Consider the following 22,831-nt stretch of genomic DNA (forward strand, 5'->3'; position numbering starts at 1 on the left):
TGTCCTCATAAAAAGAGGAAATGGGGACACAGACACACTCCCAGGGCACAGGTCAGGGTGACATTCCACAAGCCAAGGGACCCAGAGGGGCCACCAGAAACCACCCCCAGCTGAGACCGCGCAGGAAAGGGGCTCCCTCAGCCTCAGGGACCAGCACTGCTGGCGCCCCGTCTTGGCCCCTCGGCCTCCAGCTGGAAAAGGGTCAACGCTGACTTTTGTAAGCCCCAGTGTGTGGCCGTCCGGCACGGCAGCCCCAGGGGCCCGGTACAGGTGGGAGGGAAGCCCCTGCACATGGAAAACCATGTCATTAGTGCGGGAAGGAAGAAGGAACCACGCACAATGGCCTCTGACACGTACCGCCACCAGCGAGCGGTTCTTGTCCATCTGACTGTTCGCTGTTTCTACCAACTTTCCAGAGTAAATGTTTCAAAGATGTGAGGCCAGAAACCCACAGTCACCAACCTCGATTGCACCCGTGACCCAGCCAGGCCAGGGGGTCTCTAACCCTCCCCGCCACATCCACAGAGCAGCCCTGAGCGACGGCCACAGGGCGCGTGGCTGGCTGCTGGCCCCTGCCTCACCCGTGTGCTAGAGACCGCCATCCTGAGCCCTGTCCACAGGCCCTTCCCCACGGCGCTCCAACGGCTGTTCTGAGGGGGGCACGGACCTGTCCAGGGACGGGGGGTGGGGACACTGGGGTGGTGCTGGGGTCTTAGCAGGGACTTCCTGGCCCTGCACGCCAGAGGGCAGAGAAGTGACCGTTGTAGTAGTGAGCACATCCAGAGCCCAGATCGGGGGCTCCGAACAGGATCCCCCCTAAAAGGAGCCAGAGCTCCTTGGAGAAACAGCTGAATCTAGACACTGGGGGCAGGGGTTCAAAGCAGGTCTGGGAATTGTGGCAGGTGAGGGAGTGCTACAAAAGTGGGACAAGTCAAAGGGACAAGAGCCATTATTGAGGGGCTCCCAGTGGCCAAATCTGGGACCTTCTGAGCATAGAAAATATGACAAAATTGCACACACACACGGTTGAAATGGTATTTTGAATATTTTACCACAATAAAAAATTTTAAATATGGCAGTCAAGGCCCTGGCTGGGGTGGCTCAGGGGACTGAGCGCTGGCCTGTGAACCAAAGGGTCGCCGGTTCGATTCCTGGTCAGGGCACAGGCCTGGGTTGCGGGCCGGGTCCCCAGTTCGGGGTGCGAGAGGCAGCCGATTTGTCTCCCTCCTTTCCGTCCCCTCTCTCTAAGAAATAAATAAATCTTTTTTTATGTTAGAGAGACAAAGAGATGACAGTAATGAACGGGAATGTTTTTTAAAACCCACAAGTCCATAGTGATTATCTCTAAAAGCCAGGAGCTCTTTGTGAGAGAAGTGACTGCGAATCAACGCAGAGAGAACAAATCAGTGGCCCACCGCCATTCTGCGGCCCCCACCTGGTGAGAGGGAACAAGCTGACCGTGTGGCCCTCCACTGTCCTGAGGGTGTCAGTGGCCCCTCCAGTCCCCCTGAAGCACCTAAGGAGGGAGACTGACCGTGGCCAAGCTCAAGGGGCTGGGCTCTGGGACCCTTCCTGGTGACCACCCCATCTCCAGGCTCCTTGAGCCAGGGCCTGGGAGCCTCCACGCCACCTCCAACCTTTGCATGCGCTCCCACCTGGACTTGGGTCTCAGCCTAGAGATCACCTCCTCCTGGAAGCCCGCTCACAGCCAGGATGAAATGGAGACAGCCCAGCAAACCCGTTGTTCACAGAGGCCCAAGCACAGGGAGCCCAGGCTGAGAGGGTGGTGGGGGAAGGAAGTGATACACGGCCCCTGCCTCAGTCTCCCCACCTGTATCATCAGGCTTAGAGGGGTGAGGAGCCCCACCTGCTCCTCCAGGTTGACCCTGCTGCCCTTCCCCCACGCAGAGCCTTGTCCCAGGAAACTGCAGAGAAGCCTGCCCAGCGGGGGCCCATCGTCACTCCAACACCTGACCCCACACACACAGGCTTGTGTGAACTTTTTTATTTACTTAAAACAAACATCTGTGCAATATGTACAGGTCCGGCTCCCAGGTGGGTGGGCGGGCAGGGTGCCAAGCTGGGTGGGGAACAGTGGCAGCTGAAGGGGTAGGGAGGGGCCTGCCTCCTCTCCTGGCCAGTGGGGCCGGCTTCGCCATTCCTGGTGTCCAGCCCACTGCCCTGAGGCAGCCCCTCCCTGGCCCCCCAGCATAATAGCAGGGCGAGGGCGCCCCTGCCTGAAGCAAAATAAATAGGTGACCAGAACTGGGATCTACCCCCACCCACCCTCAGCCCAGGCCTGCAGCAGCCACCTTCCTTCCAAGCTGGGTGTAAGAGAGAAACCGGTTCCGGAAGCCAGGCCCTCCTAGGAGAGGGTCAGGCATACCTGGCTGCCCGTGTCACCCCCGGGGCTCGGGGGTGGCGGGCAGAGCTGGGCTTTAAGGCAGAGCAGGGTGAGGGTGTTGCAGCCCAGGGCCGGGCCAGCCTTTGGCACAATGAGGGGAGGGCGGCCTTGGCCGAGGGCAGGGGGCTGGAGGGGGCGTGAAGCCCTTGGTCCTGGGCCTCCCATTCCAGGGCTGGGGGGCAGGGCACCGGGGGTGCAGGGTGGGGCCTCAGCCGCCACCTGGCATTGTCCCTCCGTGGTGTCCTTGAGCCGGCTCCTGGTGGTCAGCAGAGCGTGTCTGTGTTGAAGGAGAGCTGGGCCTGGCAGACGGCGAGCAGGCAGGCTCAGGAGGCATCCAGCACCCAGTGTGGCCCCGTCCCAGGCCTGGACGTGGGCTCCGCCTCCCCCTCCCTGAGCTCGCCCAGGGCACGTGGCCTCTGCTCTGGCTGGGGCCCCGCCCTTCCTGCCCATCTCTGAGGCCCCTCCAAGGTTCCCCATCAGGAGGCATCTACAGTGGGTCTGTCTCCCCCACCCATGCCCACACTTCCCATGAGCACCCATACTCTGCACATCAGGGGGGCCCTCTGGTCCGTAGAGCTCGGGACAGCAGCAGTCCCTGTGGCCACTGACCCCACCCCTGGAGCCTCTGCCAGCGGGGTGCCCGACCCCTCCCTGGGGCCCCACTCACCCGCTCCTCCTCAAAGCTAATGAGGCCCTCGTCCTCCGTGTCCAGGTCCTCGGGCTCGTCGGCCACGAGCGCCCGCAGCTCGGTCGGGGTGGGACGCGGCCGGAACAGGCTGAACAGGCGGCCCAGCGGGGACTGCAGGGCCGAGGGCGGCTCGGACTCCTGCTGCTCCAAGTTGTCGCTCTGCTTCTTGGCGAAGTTCACAAACACCTGGCGGGCAGAGGGGCAGGTGGCAGGCGGGGGCGGCCCGGCGGTCAGCGCGCCGCGCCCCCTCCGGCCCCGGCCCGCACTCACGTTGTCCAGGGTGGTCTGGCTGACCGAGTAGTCCTCGATGCCCAGCACGCCCACCACCTGCTCCATCTTGCTGAACACCTGCGCCAGCGAGATGCGCTCGGCCTTCAGCTGGTACTGCACCTTCGTGTGGTGCCGCTCCTGGGGACAGCGGCGGGCGGTGGGAGGTCAGAGGGGCTCCGGCCCCCCCCCACCCCACCGCGGGCTCCGCCCACCTTGAGCACCGCCTCCGGGAAGTTCCGGTTGAAGAACCGCACCACGTCCTTCACGTTCTGGCTGCTCTTGGTCCTCACCGTGATCATGTAGCCATCGCCAAACCTGCGGGACAGGCCCATGGCCAGAGCCCCAACCGCCCCGGGAAGCCACCCCGTCTGCCCCCGACTCCACAGCGCGCCGCCCGCACCCCGCCCTCAGCTCACCGGTTCTTCAGGTGCTGGATGCTGCCCAGACAGCGCAGACGCCCGTTCACCATGATGGCCAGCCGGGTGCACAGCGCCTCGCACTCCTCCATGCTGCGGGCGGGACGCACAGGCTGGCACCCGGGGCAGGAGGCGGGCGGGTACCGGGGCCGGGGCAAGGTGGTGCTGGAGCAGGAAGCGGGGTGGTGCCAGGGGCTGGGGGAGGAGGGGTCCGCACCTGTGCGATGTCAGCACCACTGAGCGCCCCGTCTTGATGAGGTCCAGGATGAGGTTCCAGAGGAAGCGCCGGGCCTTGGGGTCCATGCCCGTGGTGGGCTCGTCCTGGGGGTGGTGCCAGGCTTAGCTGCTGCACCCCTACCAGCCACCTCCCGCCTGGGCTCACCATAAGGACAAAGGCGGGGTACCCGACCCCCCTGGCTCACCAGGAAGACAAAGGCGGGGTACCCGATGAGGGCAATGGCGGTGGACAGCTTCCGCTTGTTGCCGCCGCTGTAGGTGCCGGCCGGCTTGTCCGCGTACTTGGTCAGCTCCAGCTTCTCCAGGGCCCACTTCACCACCTGGGGCGAGAGCAGACGTCACAGGCCCGTCCTCCCCGCCGGCCCCTCCCCGACCTGGACGACCCTCACCCGGGCCTCGTCCTTCCAGGGGATGCCACGGAGCCGCGTGTACAGCTGCAGGTGCTCCCGGGCTGTGAGCTCGTCGAACAGGGCGTCAAACTGCGGGCAGTACCCCAGGCTCTGCTGCACCTGGAGCAGCTCCTTGAGCACGCTGGGGGGAGAGGCAGCGCCATCAGCACGGGGGCGCAGTCTCCCCCCAGCCCAGCGCCATCAGCACGGGGGCGCAGTCTCCCCCCAGCCCAGCGCCATCAGAACGGGGGGTGCAGTCTCCCCCCAGCCCAGCGCCATCAGCACGGGGGCGCAGTCTCCCCCCAGCCCAGCGCCATCAGCACGGGGGCGCAGTCTCCCCCCAGCCCAGCGCCATCAGCACGGGGGCGCAGTCTCCCCCCAGCCCAGCGCCATCAGCACGGGGGCGCAGTCTCCCCCCAGCCCAGCGCCATCAGCACGGGGGCGCAGTCTCCCCCCAGCCCAGCGCCCAGCAGCGTGCGCGCCAGTACCTGTGCCCATTGACAAAGGCCTCGCCCCCCGTCGTGCTTTCGTCGCCCGTCAGCATCTTGAAGGTGCTGGTCTTGCCCGCGCCATTGACACCCAGGAGGCCGAAGCACTCCCCAGGACGAACGCCCAGACACAGACGGTCCACAGCCAGGATGCTGCCCATCTTCCTGGACTTGTACACCTACCAGAGGGGATGGGCTGCGCGCTCAGCAGCAGGACCACAGGCAGGCCAGCGAGGCACGCCCCCAGTGGCACCTGGCCCCTAACCGCGCCCCACAGCGACTCCCCTCCCCGCGCTGCGGCCCCGCCCCACAGCGGCCCCGCCCCCTGCGCCCCAACCACGCCCCCTGTGGCACCCACCCCCACAGCTGCAACCCTGTGAGCAGCACTGGGGCCTCCCCTCCCGGCCCCTCTCCCACATGCCAGAGGCCCACCTTGGTCAGGTTCTCTATCTTGACCATGTCATTGTCAGCGTCCCCGCGGAGCACTCGCTGCCGCTCACTGGCCACGTCCTCATCGTCCTCCACAGGTTTGGTAGACACTGGCATGAGCCTGGGGGACAGGGCCGGCAGTGTCCCGCGGCCACCCGCACCACCCAGCGCCCCCCGCCCGCTTGCCCGCCGCACTCACTGTGGCTGCCGCAGGAAGTTGTACTGGCCCATGATGGTGAGGAAGAAGCCCACGAAGCCTTCCACCGTCATGGCCACCAGCCCCCTGGTGACGATGTCCCACTCGAACGGGGACTTCATCTTGTCAAACTGGCCTGTGGGGCAGCTGCCTCAGGGTCTGTGCCAGAGGCCGTGCCAGCCCCCATTTGCCTCCCACTCCTGCAAGTCTCTGGGGACAGGCGTCACGCCCTCTATCCTCCTGCCCAGAAGCAGCTGCCTGCCCCCAACCCCAAGGGCCCTGCTGCCCCTGCCCTGCTCCACTCTGCTCTGCCCTGCCCTGCCCTGCGCCCGGCCGCCCGGCCCCTGCCCTGCCCTGCCCTGCATCCAGACCCTGTGCCTGCTGCCCGCCTCACCGATCTTGGCATAGTACTCGTTGAGATACTCATTGTAAGCCATCTCCATGAGCCCGTGGCCCAGGTTGTAGTTGGGGAAAATGAGAAAGCAGCTCTTCAGGTAACTGTTGACAACCTTCAGGTCCTGCAGGGTCACAGGGCATCGTTGGGGGTCCCGGGGGTCCCAGGGGTCCCAGGTGTGGCCTCAGTTCCGCCGCCTGCCACCCCATGTCCCACGTGTCCCACCTTGTCATGCTCGAAGAGCTGCAGCAGGAAGGTGGCCACGGTGGCCGTGATGCCGATGAAGAGGTTGATGACGATGAGAAACACGTAGGCTGAGCTGGGGACCTCAAACCAGAAGGAGGCCGGGTACATGATGGGGGTGATGGACCACCTGCGGGCAGGAAGGCAGACGCGGTCACCCGGCAGCCTGGGCCCGGCCCGCCTGCTCTCCCACCGCATCCCCTTACCCGTAGAGCAGGAACAGAGAGAGCACCGCGGGGAAGTTGGTGGGCGACGTATAGGCCGGCAAGTCGAACACAAACAAGATGATGACGCAGCAGGTGGCAGGGACCAGGTAGTTTAGCTACCGGAGCAGAGGTGGCCGGTGAGAGGCCAGGTGAAGCGCCCAGGGCAGGGGAGAGGGACAGTGGGGGGACAGGGTGAGGGCCCAGCTGCGGACAGGATGATGGGGTGGCCAGAGGTGTGGGCATCAAGGGAGCCCCCAGAGGGCCACGCGGGAGGGGCGCACCATGTCCCACACGTAGTTGGCCAGCCAGTAGATGACCGGGTTACAGCCGCTGACGAACTGTAGGTGCTTGGCCTTGGTGGACTTCTCGGCCACCAGGAAGACCACGAAGCTGGCCGGCACGAAGGACATGGCCACGATGATGAAGATGGCGATAACCACGTCCGTGCCCTGCAGCCTGGGGGTGAGGCAGCCCTCAGCCCTGCCCAGCGCCTGGGCCCACCGCCCTGCCCCACCCCCGCCCCACCCCCACACATACAGGTAATCCAGGGAGAGGCTGGCACTCGTCTTGTTCATGGGGTGGTTGGTGACAGTGATGCCTGTGGCACAGGAAGGACAGCCTCAGGACCTGCTCCAACCCACCCGCCCCCGCCCGCTGCAGCCCGCTCACCATAGGCTGCTGGGTGGCCCTTGCTCTTGGGCAGGTTGGCACGCAGGATGGCATTGTTGAGGCTGTTAAGGTAGGTGGGCATGCTGTGGTAACCCTTGTTGTTGTAGAAAACCTGGGGGGACAGAGAAAGACCCCAAGAGGCCTGTGGGTCCCTGCAGACCTCAGGTGACGGCCAGATCTCACAGGGTCTGGGACCAAGTGGTGCTCACCTGTGCTACCCGGCGCACGGCGATCTTCCGCACCATGGCCGGGGCCCGGGTGCCAAATGAGGCTGGGATGGACTTCTGGACGTTGCCAAAGGTGATGGCCCCATACCTGGACAAGGTGGAGGAGCTGTGAGGCCACGCGGGAAATCGGGGGCTGCCCCTTGCCCACAGTGGTCAAGAGCCTCCCACCCAGCTCACCGGTGCAGCCGGAAGCGGTCAGAGGTGAACAGCAGATACTCAGAGACATTGTGGCCAGTGATGTCAGTCAGGATGTCGCCTGTGACCACCCGCATCTGGGGTGGGTGCCCGCCCACACCACTCGGGCAGGAGAAGCCAGTACCCTGCGCGGAGCAGGTACAGCGGACAGGCTCCCGCACCAGGCGTGGCAGGGAGGGTGCTGACGTCCAGTTCTCTGCGGGCACAGGGGGCAGTCAGCAGACTGCTCTGTCCCACACCCCCGGGCAGCCGCGGGAGCCAGTACCTGGCCCGGAGGTGGGGGACAGGGAGGCATTCCAGGTCTGCAGCAAGTCCTCGTCCTGGGAGACCGGGGAGTCAGAGGGAGCGGGCGAGGGCGGGGGCGGCACGAAGTTGGACAGAGGCAGGCCCTGCGTGAAGGACTCCAAACACATGCTGTCGAAGAACCGTGCCGCCAGCAGGCGCGACTCGCCGCTGCTCAGGTTCAGCGTGGACCCCAGCGAGCCGTTGGCTGGGGACTTGAGCACACAGGTGGCACCCACGCCCGACGGTAGCCGGAATGTGCTCACGAGCTGCTGGGGGCTGGCGTCAGGTGACAGTTGAAACCTGGAGGAACCCACAACATGAGACCAGGAAGGGAGCTGGGTGCCCACCCACCCTGGCACGCGAACCAGGCCCTCCAGCTAGCTGGCAGGCGGCCTCACCGGTACTCCTGACGCTCCTCGTTGGCGTAGGGGATGAAGTTGCCGCGGGGCTGGGTGTAGTTGTGGTACTGGGACGGTGACAGGACCAGTGGGGGCAGGTCACCTAGCAGGGCGTGCAGGGAAGCCTGAGCCGGTGCTGCCTGGCTGCCTGCGGCCCCAGGTCCAGACCCTCTCCCCCCAGTACCCATAGGTCCACGCTTGGGCCTGGGCCCCGGGAAGCATGAATCCCCAGTGTGCCCGCAAGGCTCAGACATGGTGCCAGACCCTGAGTGGAGTGGGTCCCCCAAGTGGCTCAGGAGAAGGGCAGAGCCACAGTCCCATAGGTTGGGACCCAAGCCCCAGTGCCCCTCTGCCTGGCCAAGCAGCCGTACCGATCTCGGGGACGGAGAGGGCCACAGTCATGGCCACACAGACGAACAAAGCGGGGAGCAGGATCTGGGAGGAAAGCGCCTTGGAGTTGCGGCGGGCGCAGTGGAAACGCTTCACCAGGAGCCCGTGGAACTGGCGCACCTTCAGCCACCAGCCCTCCAGCTTGCGGCTGCCCTGGCCCACCCTGGTCAGGGCCTCCGCCTCGGCCTCTGCACAGAGAGGCAAGGCTGAGCCAGCCGCCCCACACCCTCTGGGAAACTCACTGGCCCACCCTGCTGCCCCCCACCTTGCAGGCTGACGTTGTCCGGGTCCTGCAGATTGTTGAAGAGGGGGTGGTAGTCACCATAGACGTCAGCAAAACCAGCTCCCTCGTCCCCGCGGGCGGAGCCCACTGAGGATGCAGACTGCAGCGACACCTGCGACTGGGCCAGCTCTGCACACCTGGCCAGGTTGCCCGTGTGAACGTCACCCAGTGAAGCCAGGCCCTCTGTCCCGGGCAGCGCGTCCTTCCTGGACTCCTTCATGTCTGCCATGGAAGAAGGCAGAGGGCTGCAGGCCTGCCCAGCACACCAGACCCCGTGCTCACCCACCCACCCAGGACTCCCAGCCCCAGGCTGACCCCCAAGAATCCTAGGCCCTTGTTCCCACTCAGGGCCCCGGGTCACCGGAGATGGCGGAAGAGTGAGGGACCTTGGGCCCAGGTTCAGGACTGGTGGGGTGGGGCAGAGCGGGGCGCATCAGCGGCTCTAGGGCCTTTTACCTGCCTCGCTGTTCTCCAGCGACTGGTCCTCCTCTGACACCTTGAGGAACACCTCCTCCAGCGTGGTGTCCATGAGCCCGAAGCTGCTCAGGTGCAACGAGTCCAGACTGCACTCCAGGTGCTGTGAAAGGTGCTGGGTGAAGCCCGAAGCCTGGGCCAGAGGGTGGGGTGCGCCCTACCCCCTTCCCAGCCCCCACCTTAGGAGGCCCTGCCCCACCCTTCGCCGCTGACCCCGCCTTGGGCCCCGCCGTGGCCCCGCCCACCCCTCAGGCCCTGCGCCCACACCTGGAAGAGGCGCTCGAAGGCCCCCTTCTTGGCGGCCTCACTGGGCAGGATGTAGGAGAGCTCGGTGCTTGTGTCTGAGACCAGGAGGCAGGAGGCCACGTGCTTGCGGATGAACTGGGAAACCTGCGGCTCCGAGCAGCTGCTCAGCGGGGCCCGGCCCGAGGGGCTGGACGTCAGCCCGGGCTCTAGGAGGGGAGAGGGGTGGGCGTCACTCGGGACCGCGGGAGAGAGCCCCTCTGTGAGAGCACGTAAAGCCAGGCCACGAGGGGGGCCTGGGGAGAGGCTGAGCCAGGCCAGACCAGGCATCCCGGGCCCGCGGGGCAGCGTGGGGGTGCAGCCCCTCTGCGTCACCCGCTTCGGGAGCAGGGTCCCAGGCAGGCGGCCCCGCACAGACCTTGGGGCCCTCCGGGCTCAGCAGGACGCTTGACCAGTGTGAGGCGGTAGCCGTCCCCATAGGCGCCCTTGAGGAACAGCGGGGAGCCGCAGCACTTGAGTTTCCCGTGGGAGATGATGGCGATGCGGTCCCCCAGCAGGTCGGCCTCGTCCATGTGATGGGTGGACAGGAGGATGGTGCGGCCTGCGGGGGCCAGGGCGTCAGGAGGGCGGGGCCTGGTGGGGCCGGCCAAGGGCTCGCCCCCGCCTTGGCGCCCCACCCACCTGGCTTGTACTTCAGGATGAGGTCCCAGATGGCTCGGCGCGCGTAGGGATCCACGCCAGCCGTGGGCTCGTCCAGGATGATAGCGCGGGAACCGCCCACGAAGGCGATGGCCACGGAGAGCTTGCGCTTCATGCCGCCCGACAGCGTCTGCACCAGCGAGTGCCGCTTGTTGGAGAGCTCCAGGTCTTCTATCATCCTGGAGGCGGGGCACAGAGCTTGGGACCCGGGCCGTGAGAGCCCCGCCCACCCCACAAGGCCCCGCCCCGCCCCGCCCCACGCACTTGTCCATCTCCTTGCGGATCTCCGCCTGGTCCATGCTCTTCAGCCGGGAGTAGAACCAGAGGTGCTCCTCCACCGTGAGCCGGTCGAAGAGCACGTTGTGCTGTGGACACATGCCCAGGTTCTTGCGGATCTCGTCCATCTCTGTTCGGATGTCGTGCCCGTAGATGGTGGCCGAACCAGACGTGGGCGGGAACAGGCCCGTGAGGATAGACCTGGGCGGGTGGGCAGGGTCATAACCCCCACCTCCTGCAGGAAGTCCACCCTGCCACCCCCTGGGTCAGGGACGCCCGGCCTGTCCCCGGGCACTCACATGGTGGTGGTCTTGCCGGCCCCATTGTGGCCCAGGAAGGACACCACCTGGTTCTCATAGAGGTTCAGGCTGAGCTTATTCAAGGCCAGCTTCTTGTCGTTCTTATAGATCTTGGTGAGCTTGTCCACACAGACCACCAGTGGCAGGTGGGTGGGCTCTTCCTCCATGCCTCGAGTCTCCTCTGCACCAGAGCCAAGGGTCAGCGCTAAGGCTGCCCCAGCTCCCCAAGACCGCAGCCACCACCCGGCGCCCACCTCACCCAAGCGCCGGTTCTCCATGGCACACGCCTGGTCCTCCTCCATGACGCTGAGGCGGGGGGCATGAGCCCAGGGCCAGCTCCACTCCCATGTCTCCGTCCGCCCACTGCCCAGCCAGTAAGACTTCTGCAGCGGGAAGTACCAGGGCCGGGGCAGCCCATACATGCCTAGGGGAGGGGAGAGCAGGGGAGGCTGACCCAGGGCCTTGGGCTGCTGGCCATGTCCCGCCCAGCCCACCCCACCCCTCCAAAGAGTTGGCTGGTACCTGGGTGCACAGCCTCGATGTACCACGTGAGCACACCGTAGACAACAGCGTCCACAATCAGCATGGTGACCGCCAGCAGCAGGTTGAAGTCGTCCCCTTCCACAGGCGACTGGCTGAACGTGCGCCACTGGATGCCCACGCCCGCCACCTCGTAGAGGGCGAAGTACTTGGAGCCCAGGCCAAAGGCCGTTGTGGACATGAGGGACTGAGGGGACAGTGGTGTCAGTGCTGCCCGAGGAGGGGGGCCCCGCCCCCGCCCCGCCCCCCCATGTCCCTTACCGCGATGCACTTCTCAAAGGCAGTGATCCTGTCATGGGCCACCTCCTCGCGGATCGCCACGTACATGTAGGGCACGTAGCTCAGAAAGTAGATGATGCCGCCGCAGGCCGAGGCCAGCTTGGCCTTCGAGTACAGCACAGACACCAGGAAGCTGGGGCAGGTGCATCACAGGCCGTCAGCCACACGCAGCCCTGGCTCTGAGCCCCAGGCCGCCCCGGCTGCACCCAGGAGCTCTGAGCGGGGCTGCGTCGGCCGGGGTGCGCCCTCCCAGCCCCAGCCCGCCGTGAGCTCTCACCAGAACATGATGGTGGCCACCGCGTAGACGGCCAGGAACAGCCAGATGATGAGCGCGTGGCTGTGCATGAGCACCTGGCCATACTTGAGGATGGCCGTGAGTGCTGTCACCGAGATGGAGAGCTGCACGAAGCCCGTGATGAACCAGGCCACCCAGTGCACGGCGTTGTCCAGGCCCATCGTCTTCATCACCTGGGACCGGGGGCAGGTGCGGGGGGCCTTAGACAACTGCCAGGGAAGAAGGGGTGTCCGCCTGGCCCCCGCCCTGCCCCCGTCCTGCCCCTCACCCCCACCTCTTTCAGCCGGTGCTCCTTCTCTGCCACAATGTGCTGGATGGTCATGGCCACCGAGTACACCCAGGAAATCACCATGCACAGCGGCATCATGTGCTCGATGACGAACAGGAAGCTGAGGTGGGGGGTGGGGCGTGAGGGGTGGGCTCATGGCCCCTGCCCCACCCCCGGGAGCCCCCCCTGCCCCAGCCGCCCCTGCACTCACTCATCCCGCGTGTAGCAGGGGTAGGGGAACATCTGTACGTAGCTGCCTGGCTCCACCACGTCGTGGCCCACGAACGTGTTGATGATGGCCCGCTCTATCATGTCTGTAGGCAGGGTCAGCCATCAGCAGTGTGGCAGGGCCTCCCCCACCCCTGCTTCTCCCCTCCCCAGTCCCGGGGCCCTGGGGTCAGCCCTCACCCTGGATCCAGACGAAGCCGTATAGGAAGTAGAAGCGGCCGCCGGTGTTGGGCCCAGGCCGCCAGTAGGCCCGGCGAATCTCATTGGTTTTCTCGGTGAAGCTGGAGTTCTGACGGATCTTGTAGTGCACGTGGGGTGGCAGGGAGCCATCCTTGCGCGTCTGGAAGATCACGCCTGGGACAGGATGAGGGGCACAGTGGGGGTGTGAGAGGGGGAGGGTGTCTGCGGGGCAAGACCCCACAGAGAGCAGGACCCGCCAGGAGTTGGTAAGGAAGACCCCAGGATGAGAGGGGCAGGCCATGGTAGGCGGGGTCACGGGGATGAAGGGTATGGGGTGGGGCTGTTGGAGGAGGGCAGGGTGGGCTGACAGGGTACAGGTAGGTAGGTAGGTACAGCGGGGTTGGGGGCCACCCCAGCGGGGCTGACTCACTGGCAAACACGGTGACATTGTCCTGGTAGGCTTGGTTGAGAGTGTAGTTGACGATGCTCTCCTCATCTGGGAAACCCTTGAAGATGTCCACGCTCACCTGGGGGGAGGGGCATCGTTGGACCCGGCCCTGGGCGCCCACGCAGCCCACAGGGCTCATCCACCCCACCTTGGACATGAACTGGATCCAGCCGCAGGCTGCATTGTCAATGGTGTCCAGCTGCTGCAGGAGGACTGAGCCGTTAGGCAGCGAGAAGTTGTCCTGGCGCAGGGCAGGGGGCAGATCCTCCAGTGACAGGTTCAGTGCTTCAGGGTGCAGCCGCAGCTCTGCCACATACTGGGGGTATAAGATCGGCTCAGAGGCTGGCCTGCACCGACCACCACCCAAGACAGTGTGAGCTCCCTGCCACCCCCCAGCCCAAGCCCCGCAGCACCTGCTGCAGCCAGTGCAGGTGCTGCTGAAGCCTGCCCTGCTCCAGGAAGCCGCGGATCTCAGCCGAGATGTTGAGCCAGACCTGGGCGTAGTGGGTCACGTTGCCTACAAAGGCAAAGGTCTCGTTGGCCTGCAGAGGGTGAGGGCACGGGGCTCACGCAAGGACCCTGGCCAGCAAGCGGCTTCTCCACTCCCTCCCCTCCCCCACGCTGGGCACCAGCCACTAGCCAGTCCCCACCAACAACCACTCTTGCTCTGACCAAGCTTCCACGTGGAAGCTCCGGGCGTCTTTCTGCAGCTCTCCTGAATTGCACTCTGCACCCCTCCAAGGCAGCGTGGTGTCGGGCTCCCCTGCCTCACCAGCTGTGCCCTCGCAGACCCCTCCTCAGACCCCTGCTCTGCACCCCTGGGGCAGCCCTGGCTCCTGGCCCTCCTCTCTCCCCACACTTAGCCTCGCCCCTCCCTGGGCCATTTCCAGCCCTGCTTTCTACCTGTTCTAGACGGGACTTCTCCCCTGGGATGGCCGTGGACACCCCAGCCGGCCCCAAGCCACCCAGCTGCCTGGCCCACACCTCACCCACTCGGTGCTGCTCTGGGACATGTCTGCAAGCTTCGTCTCTCCCATCCACACCGGCGCTGACCGGCCCCGGCCACCTCTAGCCAGGCCAGGACCCTGCCCCACTCCAGCTGGCCTAGCGCGTCCGCATGGCAGCCCCCTGTACCTCCATCCCACCCATGGGCTCCGTCACCCCCAGAGCCACATCAGAGCTCGGCGACCAGGGCTGCACCCCACCTCTGCTCAGGGGTCTCAGACTGCACAACCCTCCCCCAGCTCCAGCCCCAGAAGACGCGTGCGGCTGGAACCCTGGGCACCGACCCACGCACCTTGAGGATGACACGGTCTGCCTCAGAGCCCGCGGGCGCATACAGGATCTTGGGGTTGCTGGTCATGAGGTGCACCAGGAGGCCCAGGTTCCGCTGCTCCTTGTTGGTGAAGCCCAGGGAGCTCATGTTGCCGCGTCGCAGCGCCTCCGGCTCAATGGTGCTGGGAGGCACAGCAGGACCGCGTGAGGGGTGTGGGTGGGGCTCAGCGTGAGTGCGGGGTGGGGCGGGGCCTCGAGGGTAGGAGCCGGCCCTCGGGATAGGGTGGGGCGGGGCGTGGGGCGGGGCGTGGGCGAGGCTTCCGAGGCGCACCGAGCGGAGGCTGGAGTCCCGGTGGGACACCAGGACAGGCAGCGCGGGGGTCTCAGAGCAAGCCTGGGGATCAGGTCCCACCCCATCTGCTTGTCCCCTGTTTCCCACCTACCGGTTGTTACCGCACAGGATGGGCTGTAGGGCCGCCCAGAGCTGCACGAAGGCCGAGCACTGGCCCTGCAGTGCGTCCGAGGGGGCGGGGGCCGCCGCGGGGGGCGCGCCCTCCTCCGCCGTGGCGTTGGTGCCAGTGCCCGCCCCGCCCCCCGTGCTGTTGGCTGTCCCTGCGGGGCCGCTGGCTGGGGGTCCGGGAGTTCGGGCGCAGGCGCCCTGGGGCAGCAGCAGGGCCAGGGCCGACAGGACGTCCACGTCCTGCAGAACTCTCTGGGCGTCCAGCAGGTCCTCTAACAGAGCCTGCAGCCGCCGCGGCGGGGGCGGCTGCTGCTGGGGCGCTGAGCCGTTGGGGGCATGCAGGCCCAGCTGGGGGGGACAGGGCACGTGGGCACATGCAGGCCCAGGGGCGGGCGCCGGGGCCGGGGCTGGTGGACAGGGTGGTGACTGAGGTCAGGGTGGGACAGGAAGGGCACTAGCAAAGGGACTCTGCTGAGAGGAGGGGCTGCGGGCGGGTCTGCAGCCTGGGGGTGAGGGGAACACCGGCCAGGCAAGGAGAGACAGACAGGGGTGCGGATGTGGGGCAGGCCTGTCCCCCACCACCCCGCAGGAGCTCCAGCACCTCCTCTGGTCTGGGCATCGGCCCTGCGGGCCAGCGATCAGGCAGGGCTTCCTCACCTGCCGGGCGATCTTGGCCACATCCAGTTGGCTCTGGAGCTCCGCGGCCAGCCCTGAGAAGCGCCGGGCACGGGCCGCGGCCTGCCCGCTGCAGACCGCATCCCGGTAGCCCTGCAGTGCGGGCAGCTGGCCTGGGGGCACCGTGAGGATCCTGCCCAGCTCCCCAGAGCCCGGTGCGCATGTGAGCTGCTCCAGGAGGGTGGGGGCCACCAGCAGTTCCTGGCGGCAGGCGCGGGAGAACAGTTCGGGAGAGGTGCCAACCAAGGGGAACCAAGGTCCTGGCCCAAGGCAGCCTAGGACTTCACTGCCCCGCCCACGGTGCCAGGTCGGAATGCGTAAGTTCTCCAGGGGCAGATACACAGCATTATCCTGCCCTCCCCATGTCAGCCACGAACCCCCAGGACCCTCCCTCACCCCCAGAAGGAGCTGGGAATTACCAAGGGAGCCCCTCTCTGCACCCACCAGGCAGAAACATCTACCCAGATGGAGGTAGCAGGCCCCCTCACCTCCAACCGGAAGAGGGAACTGGTATGTAGGGGGCCCCAGGGCTCCTGACCCCTGGGGAGGCCTGAGTCCACATCCAGGGTCGGCGAAGGGCCCAAGAGCAGGCGGTAGACCTGGGGTGCAATGGGGGCAGGCTCAGGACTCTGCAGGCAAGGGAGGGCGGAGCAGCGTGGCCGGGTCTGGGAACTGCCCCCAAGAGCAGACACTCGCTCGGTGCCCCCCACCCCCCACCCCCGTCTCACCTCGGGCACATCCACCTGGGCAGCCATGAGGGCTTGGGCCGTGCTGTTAGGCAGTGACAGGTTCTGCGTCAGGAAGCGCCACAGCTCCCTCGGGTCCCTGGCCACCGAATCCAGAGAGAAGGAGGACACTGGACAGGCAGAAGGATGCGCTGAGGGCCAGCTCTGAGCAGGTTCAGAGCCAAGCTCCTGGGTCCCACCACTCGGCCACTGCAGCAGCTCGACCGGGCCCCCTCTGCGTGTGCCCTGGGGACTCAGAGCCACAGCTTAGACCCTTGGTTTTTGACCCTTGTCATCTCTCGGCACAGAAACTCACTACTAACATTCCGAGGCGCACCAAAAAATAGTTTTTGCTCCTCTGGCCAAAAAATGGGTATAATTTTGATTCATTCACAGCAGACAGCTATTGTTGTGTTGGCCGATATTATTAAAAAAATTTTTTTAACCCTGGCTGCTGTGGCTCAGTGGATTGAGCGTCAGCCTGCGAACCAAGTGTCGCTGGTTCAATTCCCAGTCAGGGCACATGACTAGGCTGCACGTCAGGTCCCCAATTGGGGGCGCGAGTGAGAGGCAACCACACAGTGATGTTTCTCTCCCTCTTTCTCCTTTCGCTAAAAACAAACAAATAAATAAATAATTTTTTAAAAAAAGCTGGGCACAGTGCTGCCTGGCACATAAAAATTTTTTTTTTAATGTATTGACTTGGAGGGGGGAGGAGAGAAAGAGAAAAGTCGGCTTGTTATCCCACTTACTGACGTGTCATGGGTTGCTTCTTGTATGTGCCCTGACCGGGGATCAAACCCGCAACCTTGGTGCATCAGGACGACACTTTAACCAATGCAGCTACCCAGCCAGGGCTTGTCATTTTTTTATCTGGCAAGCTAAGGAAAACGGGGTCAGCGCCCCTGACTAAGTCGTCAGGTAGTACATGTTTTAAAAATCCTTGCGGCGTGCCGGCAGACACGGAGGGCCTGAGGCACAGGCCTGGCCCATGGCAGGACATCACCCACCCAGAGTTCAAACCCCACTGACGCCAGAGCTCGAGCCGGGGGGCCCCCCTTATGCACATGTGCACACACAGGTACTGCGCATCTCTCTCCAGACACACCTGCAAGTCTGGCCGAGCGGTGGTCCCAGGCGTCGGGGCCTGAGCTCAGGGCCTCCAGGTGCTGGCGCAGGGCCTCGAGCTCTGAGCCCAGGCTGGGCCGCTCGGGGTCGAACAGGTTGCCCTCCTCCACCACGCGGTTGAGGCGCTCCAGCAGCTGAGTAACCCTGCAGTGCGGGGAGGTCAGCCACTGGCCGCCAGGCTGGGAGGGGGGGCGGGGGGGGAGCACTCGGGGCTGGGCTCCGCGGGGGCGGGCGCTCACGTGGAATTGGCATACTGCAGGAAGCCGAACTCGTCCCGCTGGCCGTCCGGGCACAGTGACTGCATGACCGGCAGGATGCCGGCCGAGGTGAGGGGCGCTGCTGTGTAGAAGGCTGGCGGGCAGGGCCAGTGAGAGCCCGAGGAGGGGCACAGACAGGGGGGTGGGGTACACAGAGGCCGAGAAGAGAAATTTATAGAAAGTCAGGAAGGAAAAGCAGCTTCAGGCAGCGGGCAGGCAACAGAGGGCCAAGAGTTCTAGTGCCAATGACCCCAGCAGGTCAGAGGTCGAAGGGCATCTTGCCACCCCTGCCCCGCCACCCCCAGAGCACCTTTCTTCCCTCAGCCAGCCAAAGCCAAGTGCCCGACACCCGCCCCTAGTAATTCAGGTGTGGCATGGCCCACAGAGCCCAGCGGAGCCTACGAGCCCTCCTGCTGGGCAGCGACCTCTGACCCCTCCGGCCAGCGGGTTAGCAGAGTGAATGCGGGGCCCCCAGGGCCTGAGGGGAAAGCATCAGCGCAGACTAGCCCAGGTGCCCTGGTCCTACAAGGCAGGGCCAGCGACCCCACAGAGACACGGGCACCCTGGGGGTTGGCCTTCCCGCCCAGCACCTACAGCCCCTCCCCGGAGCCAGCTGTCCCTGACAGTGGGCAGGGGACTCTGCAGGACCCAGCAGGGCTGGGGAAGGCTGTTAATGCAAGCAGCGGTGAGGGGGGTGCTCAAGCCGCACCAGGAGGCCCGCAGGACCGTCCTGCGGCTGGGCCGGGGCCAGCACGGAGGAGGTGGCCGCTCACTTACAGACTGCATGCAGGCGGCAGAGGAGGACAAGAGACCATGCGGGGGAGGGGCAAAACAGAACAGAGGAGGACAGTGAGGACCGGGTACTGGCGGCCACCTCAGCCAGCCACATCCTCCAATCCAGCCAGGAGACATGGCCAGGGATCACCATGGGACTGTGTTGGGTGGGGGGTGGGGGATCCGGGCCGCACATGTGTGATCACGTGCACACAGGACACGCGTGCGTGACGCAGTGAGGGCTGCCTGCCGCACCCCACCCACCCAGCTGTGCCCGGGGCCCACCCCGAGGACCCTCACCTTCCTTCACAGAGATGGTTGGTTTCTTCTGCCGAAGCCCCAGCAGGATGAAGAAGAGGACCAGGGGAATGAAGATCTCGAAGGCCAGGACCCACTGGAAAGGGCAGGTGGAATGAGGCCACCTGCCTGGGGCCGGACAGGACAGATGCCCTCCCTGAGGGCCAGCCCAGCCCCTATGCGCTCCCCCAGGGGCCACAGGTCAGCCAGTCCTCAGAGGACCTATTGTCGTATTGTCGGGCCCAAGTGAAAAGCAGGCCTCCTGCCCCCAGGCCAGGCTCTGCTTGCCACACGGAGGGCCAACAGGGACCAGTCAGCCAGCTGGCGGTCCACTCTGACCCGTGCATGTGGCCAGATCATCTGCCCCCACGGGCAGGGCCCAGAGAGATGAGGCCTGGCTCTAGCCCAGGCATCTGGGCCTCAGGGAAGACGCGGTCTGGGGTCTGTCAGCCCCCAGTCCCAAGGCACCTCCGTCTGCCCTGGCCCCAGTTCCTCACCCCAGATGGCTCAGCCCTGCTGCCCACCCCGCTCAGGGTTCCTCGGATGGCTCCTGCCGGCTGAACCTGCTGGGACCTTCGCTAAGTGGGCAGGAGATGCCAGGGGCCCCTGGGCTCCATTTCAGGGGACAGTGGAAGGATCCCACTGTCTCACCCCCACCTCTCCCAGCTCAGGAAGGGGCGGTGTGGGGCAAGGAGGAGGATCTCAGGCCAGCTGCTCCGGGGGGAGCCCTGTGCCCGGCCCAAGGGCACGCCCTGACCCTGCTCTCCTCACCCCCCAGCCAACACCAGACTTCACAGCCCCCTTCCTAGTGGCGATAGGTCTGGCTTGGGCCGGCCGGGGTGCGAGCCCTGATCCCGGGGGCGGGGGCCGCTGCTGCCATGTTTGCTGTGCTTTGACAATAGCTCTCTGTGGTCTGGGACGCCTGCCCCAGCCTGTGCCAGCCTCCACCCCCTCCCTGAGCCAGGATCCAGCCCAGGGCTGGCCAAGGAGACACTGTGGGCACCCACAGGGCTGGGGACATGCCACACACCTGCATGCACACGGGCTGAGGGTGGCTGTGTGCAGCGGCCACTCAGGGGCTCGGGTCACAGCCTGCGAGCCCCACCCACGCCTGCCCTGCCACCAGGCACCTCCACCAAGTAGCTGCAGCACCGGGCCTCTGCCTCCTCGTCTCTATAGCAACGGCTGTACAAGGGCAGCGAGGAGGAGGAGAGGCCTGCTGGGCAGGGCGGGGCAGGTGGCCAGAGGGGCATCTGGTTACAGGCAGGCAGCTCGGGTCCAGCCCCACCTGGACATCCCACCCCAGGGCCTGCAAGGTGGTCAGATCCCTGTCCTTGGGCCAGCCCCGTGCCCCCATGTTGTCCCTGGGGCCTGGGTGCCACCCTGGGCCTGAGACCCTCCTGTGGTGTCAAGGGCAGAACAGATGAGACCTGAGGATGGAGCTGCTGCTTCCAACCCCAGCAGCTTGGTGACAGTGATCCAGTGCCTCCACCAGGAGCAGCCTGTGGTGCTGAGGTCGACCCCTGTCCCACTAAGAGGGGACAGGCTACACCCACAGATGGAGAACCCAAGGCCCAGAGGTCCTTAGTTCCTACAAGCCAGGCCACGCTTTCCCCAGGGAGCACCTCCCAGCGGGGCACACAGCACGCAGGGCCGGCTTCTATTGGCCAAGCCCAGGGGTCCAACTCTGATGCCCAAAACCCTCCCAGAAAGTGGGACTCCAGCAGGACCATGCCCTGAATCCGGCCGGCCCCAGCCCCAGAGCCCCAGCCAACAAGGACTCTGCCACCCTTGCCAGCGGCAGTAGGCCGAGGACCTCCATATGGCCAACCCAGCCCCTGGGACCACCGTGGGGCAGCGGCACAGGCACGGGAAGGTTCTGGGGGAGGCCCGGCCTAGCAGTGGGGCCGCTCCTGGGTGCAGGACAGTGGGCCCCTCCCAACAGCTTGCCAGGTGCCTTGCAAGCCACTGCTCCTGTCCCTGAGCCTTGGGGTCCTCAGAGGATGCAGGGGCCATCTTTCCAGCCTCTGCTCCCAGTCCCCGGAGGGCCCTTCCTGCAAGAACTGGGGGGCTAATACTGATGTGTGCCCACATCCCAGTCCCTCTGCTTCTTCTGAGCCCTACCTTGCTGTCCCCAGTGACCCAAAACCTGAGGCAGGGGAAGCTGCATCAGAGGCTGCCTGGGGCTGCAGGCCTGATCCAGCGCCAGCCAGCTCCAGGCGCCCTAGGCAGAGAATGTACCCAACCCTGGCTTCCTGCCAGGGCCAGGTGCCCAGGGGAGCCCTGCCAGGCCACCCTGCCCTGTCCGCAGCACCAGCCTCCTCACTGTGCACCTCGAAGCCCTTTCCTCGGAGACGCAGCCTGGAGCCGTCGGTGGCCCAAAGGATCCCAGGGCCTGGTGGGCGGGAGCCTCTTGGGCTCTAGGCGGGCAAGAGGATGCCTCCTCCTGAGGCCCCCCCTTGGGCCCTGAGCACCACCCTGGAAAATCCCCAGGGCCCACTCAGAAAGCCAAGCTGCCCAGGCCTCTGACATGCCCCCTACCCATCCCTGCTCTCGGTCCCTGACAGCCGCTGTGCCCGAGCTCTCAGACAGCGGGCAGCTGGGTGGCCACAGCTCATGACAGCAGGACGTGGCCCCCAGGGGAGGCTGGGTCAAGGGGATCAGAGAGTGGATCAGCCTCAGGGAGGACGGCCCCAAAGGACAGAAGGGTGCAGGGGCTCAGACAGCTGAGGCTGGCACGGCAAGGCCGTCCCCAGTGGTGAGCAAGCAGTAACAGCCCGGCTCGCGGGCATGGAGGAGGGGCAGGAGGAGGGCCTGCCCAAGGGCAGAGGAGTGCTGCCGGAGGGAAGGGACAGGGTCCCTGCTGGGGCTCTGCGGCACTGGGCCCGGAGGCTCTCGAGCTTCGGAGCTGGATCAAGTTCCCCAGGTCAGCCCTCTGGCCAGGGAACCAGGGCCTCCTGAGACCCCAGGGTCCCCGGGCTGCCTGTGCCCCCACATCTGAAGCTGGCCCTGGAGAGCGGGCTGCGGAGGGTGCCCGTGACTCAGCCTAGCACCGCGAATGTCAGCGAGCGCGGCGGCGGGCTGGGCACAACGGATCCCCCTCCCCGGAGGCCGGAGCTCGGGCAGGGGCGCGCGGGGCCCGACTGGAAGGGAACTGTGGCCCGTCGCGCCGCTCGCGCCATCCCCCCGCGCCAGCCTGGGGTCTGCGCGCGCCCGGCCCGCCGCACGTGCGCGCAGGGAGCGCGCGACTGGCCCCGGTGCGCGCGGCCTCGGCCGACAGGCTCGGGGCCGCGGGGTCGCTCACCGGGCTCCGGCGCTTCAGCGTCACGTTCTTCCAGAGCAGCAGTTGCAGCTGGTGCAGGAAGCCCATGGCGGGGCCGCGCCCCGACCGCCTCCGCGCCGCGGCCAGCTCCTCTGCGCGCCCCGCCGGCCCCGCTGCCCGCTTCGCCCGCTCGGCATCGCCCGCGCGGGGGCGGGGTCTCAGCGCCCGGGACCTGTTCCGGGCTGGCTCCGCCCCGGCGGCGCGGTGACAGCCACTTGCGCCAGCCTCCCTCCCACGTCGCCCCCGCTTAAAGGCGCCGCGCTGAGTCCGTGACCCGCCTCCGGCCCGGTTCCGCCCGCCCCCGAGCCCCAGTCCACCCGGGCAGTTCCTGAAGCTCTGTCCTGGTCTCCCTCATCCCGCCAGGCGTGGAAATGACGGCCCAAGCGCCCACATTTAAACCCAGATCCTCGACTCACCCCTTCCAGGGCGCACTTCTCCCAGCACTCCAGGCCTGCGTGCAAGCCCGACCCCCCCACCCGAACCCTCCCTCAGGGGCGCCCCAAGGTGGTTACCGGCCCGGAGGACGCTCTGAGGGACGCTGCGGGAGGTTTGGCCCCTACCAGGCCACCACCCCTGCCGCCTTGCCCGCAGTCCTGGTGGCAGGGATTTCAGCGGGATGTCTTAAGAGCCTGGCCCCTGTCCCGGCTGGCTCGGGGGCGGCCGCTGCCTCGGATGGGGAGGGGAGGGAGACCAGGGCCCTCGTGGGGGGGGGACCCCCCTGTGCAGATCGGCCACTGCCCTCCAGACTGAGTCAACATCCACCCAACCTGGTGCTTCCAGACCTGCCCCGAAAACAGGGGTGGAGCTGGTGAGGGGACTGCAGGGGGGCTGCCCACCCCTGTGTCCCTCGTGAGTGAGCTACGTGATGGCGAAGGGGCAGGC

At 66.2% G+C, this 22,831-nt stretch overlaps 1 protein-coding gene across 1 annotated transcript; it reads right to left on the reverse strand.

Annotated features, from left to right (window-relative positions):
• Positions 1-1,076: 1,076 nt before the first annotated feature.
• On the reverse strand, positions 1,077-22,048 carry ABCA2 (ATP binding cassette subfamily A member 2). Its single transcript, XM_090275026.1, has 48 exons — positions 21,932-22,048; positions 18,631-18,724; positions 17,539-17,650; positions 17,280-17,443; positions 16,175-16,302; positions 15,935-16,045; positions 15,429-15,647; positions 14,755-15,119; positions 14,334-14,493; positions 13,450-13,578; positions 13,185-13,352; positions 13,019-13,115; positions 12,589-12,762; positions 12,392-12,494; positions 12,187-12,301; positions 11,895-12,085; positions 11,600-11,750; positions 11,321-11,525; positions 11,058-11,222; positions 10,799-10,979; positions 10,488-10,700; positions 10,206-10,402; positions 9,943-10,125; positions 9,549-9,733; positions 9,264-9,384; positions 8,790-9,029; positions 8,506-8,712; positions 8,135-8,237; positions 7,717-8,036; positions 7,434-7,647; positions 7,239-7,344; positions 7,030-7,141; positions 6,898-6,958; positions 6,642-6,816; positions 6,361-6,476; positions 6,137-6,284; positions 5,912-6,035; positions 5,521-5,653; positions 5,325-5,442; positions 4,893-5,071; positions 4,405-4,546; positions 4,201-4,335; positions 3,996-4,099; positions 3,779-3,871; positions 3,575-3,677; positions 3,363-3,500; positions 3,072-3,278; positions 1,077-2,703 (listed from the first exon to the last, which is right to left on the reverse strand). Exons 1-48 carry the CDS (start codon positions 21,995-21,997, stop codon positions 2,668-2,670), a joined length of 7,311 nt encoding a protein of 2,436 aa, XP_090131152.1. The 5' UTR covers positions 21,998-22,048; the 3' UTR covers positions 1,077-2,667.
• Positions 22,049-22,831: the final 783 nt, after the last annotated feature.

Source organism: Furipterus horrens, unplaced genomic scaffold (assembly GCF_987537825.1).
Source record: "Furipterus horrens unplaced genomic scaffold, mFurHor1.1.pri manual_scaffold_4, whole genome shotgun sequence".
Taxonomy (NCBI): domain Eukaryota; kingdom Metazoa; phylum Chordata; class Mammalia; order Chiroptera; family Furipteridae; genus Furipterus; species Furipterus horrens.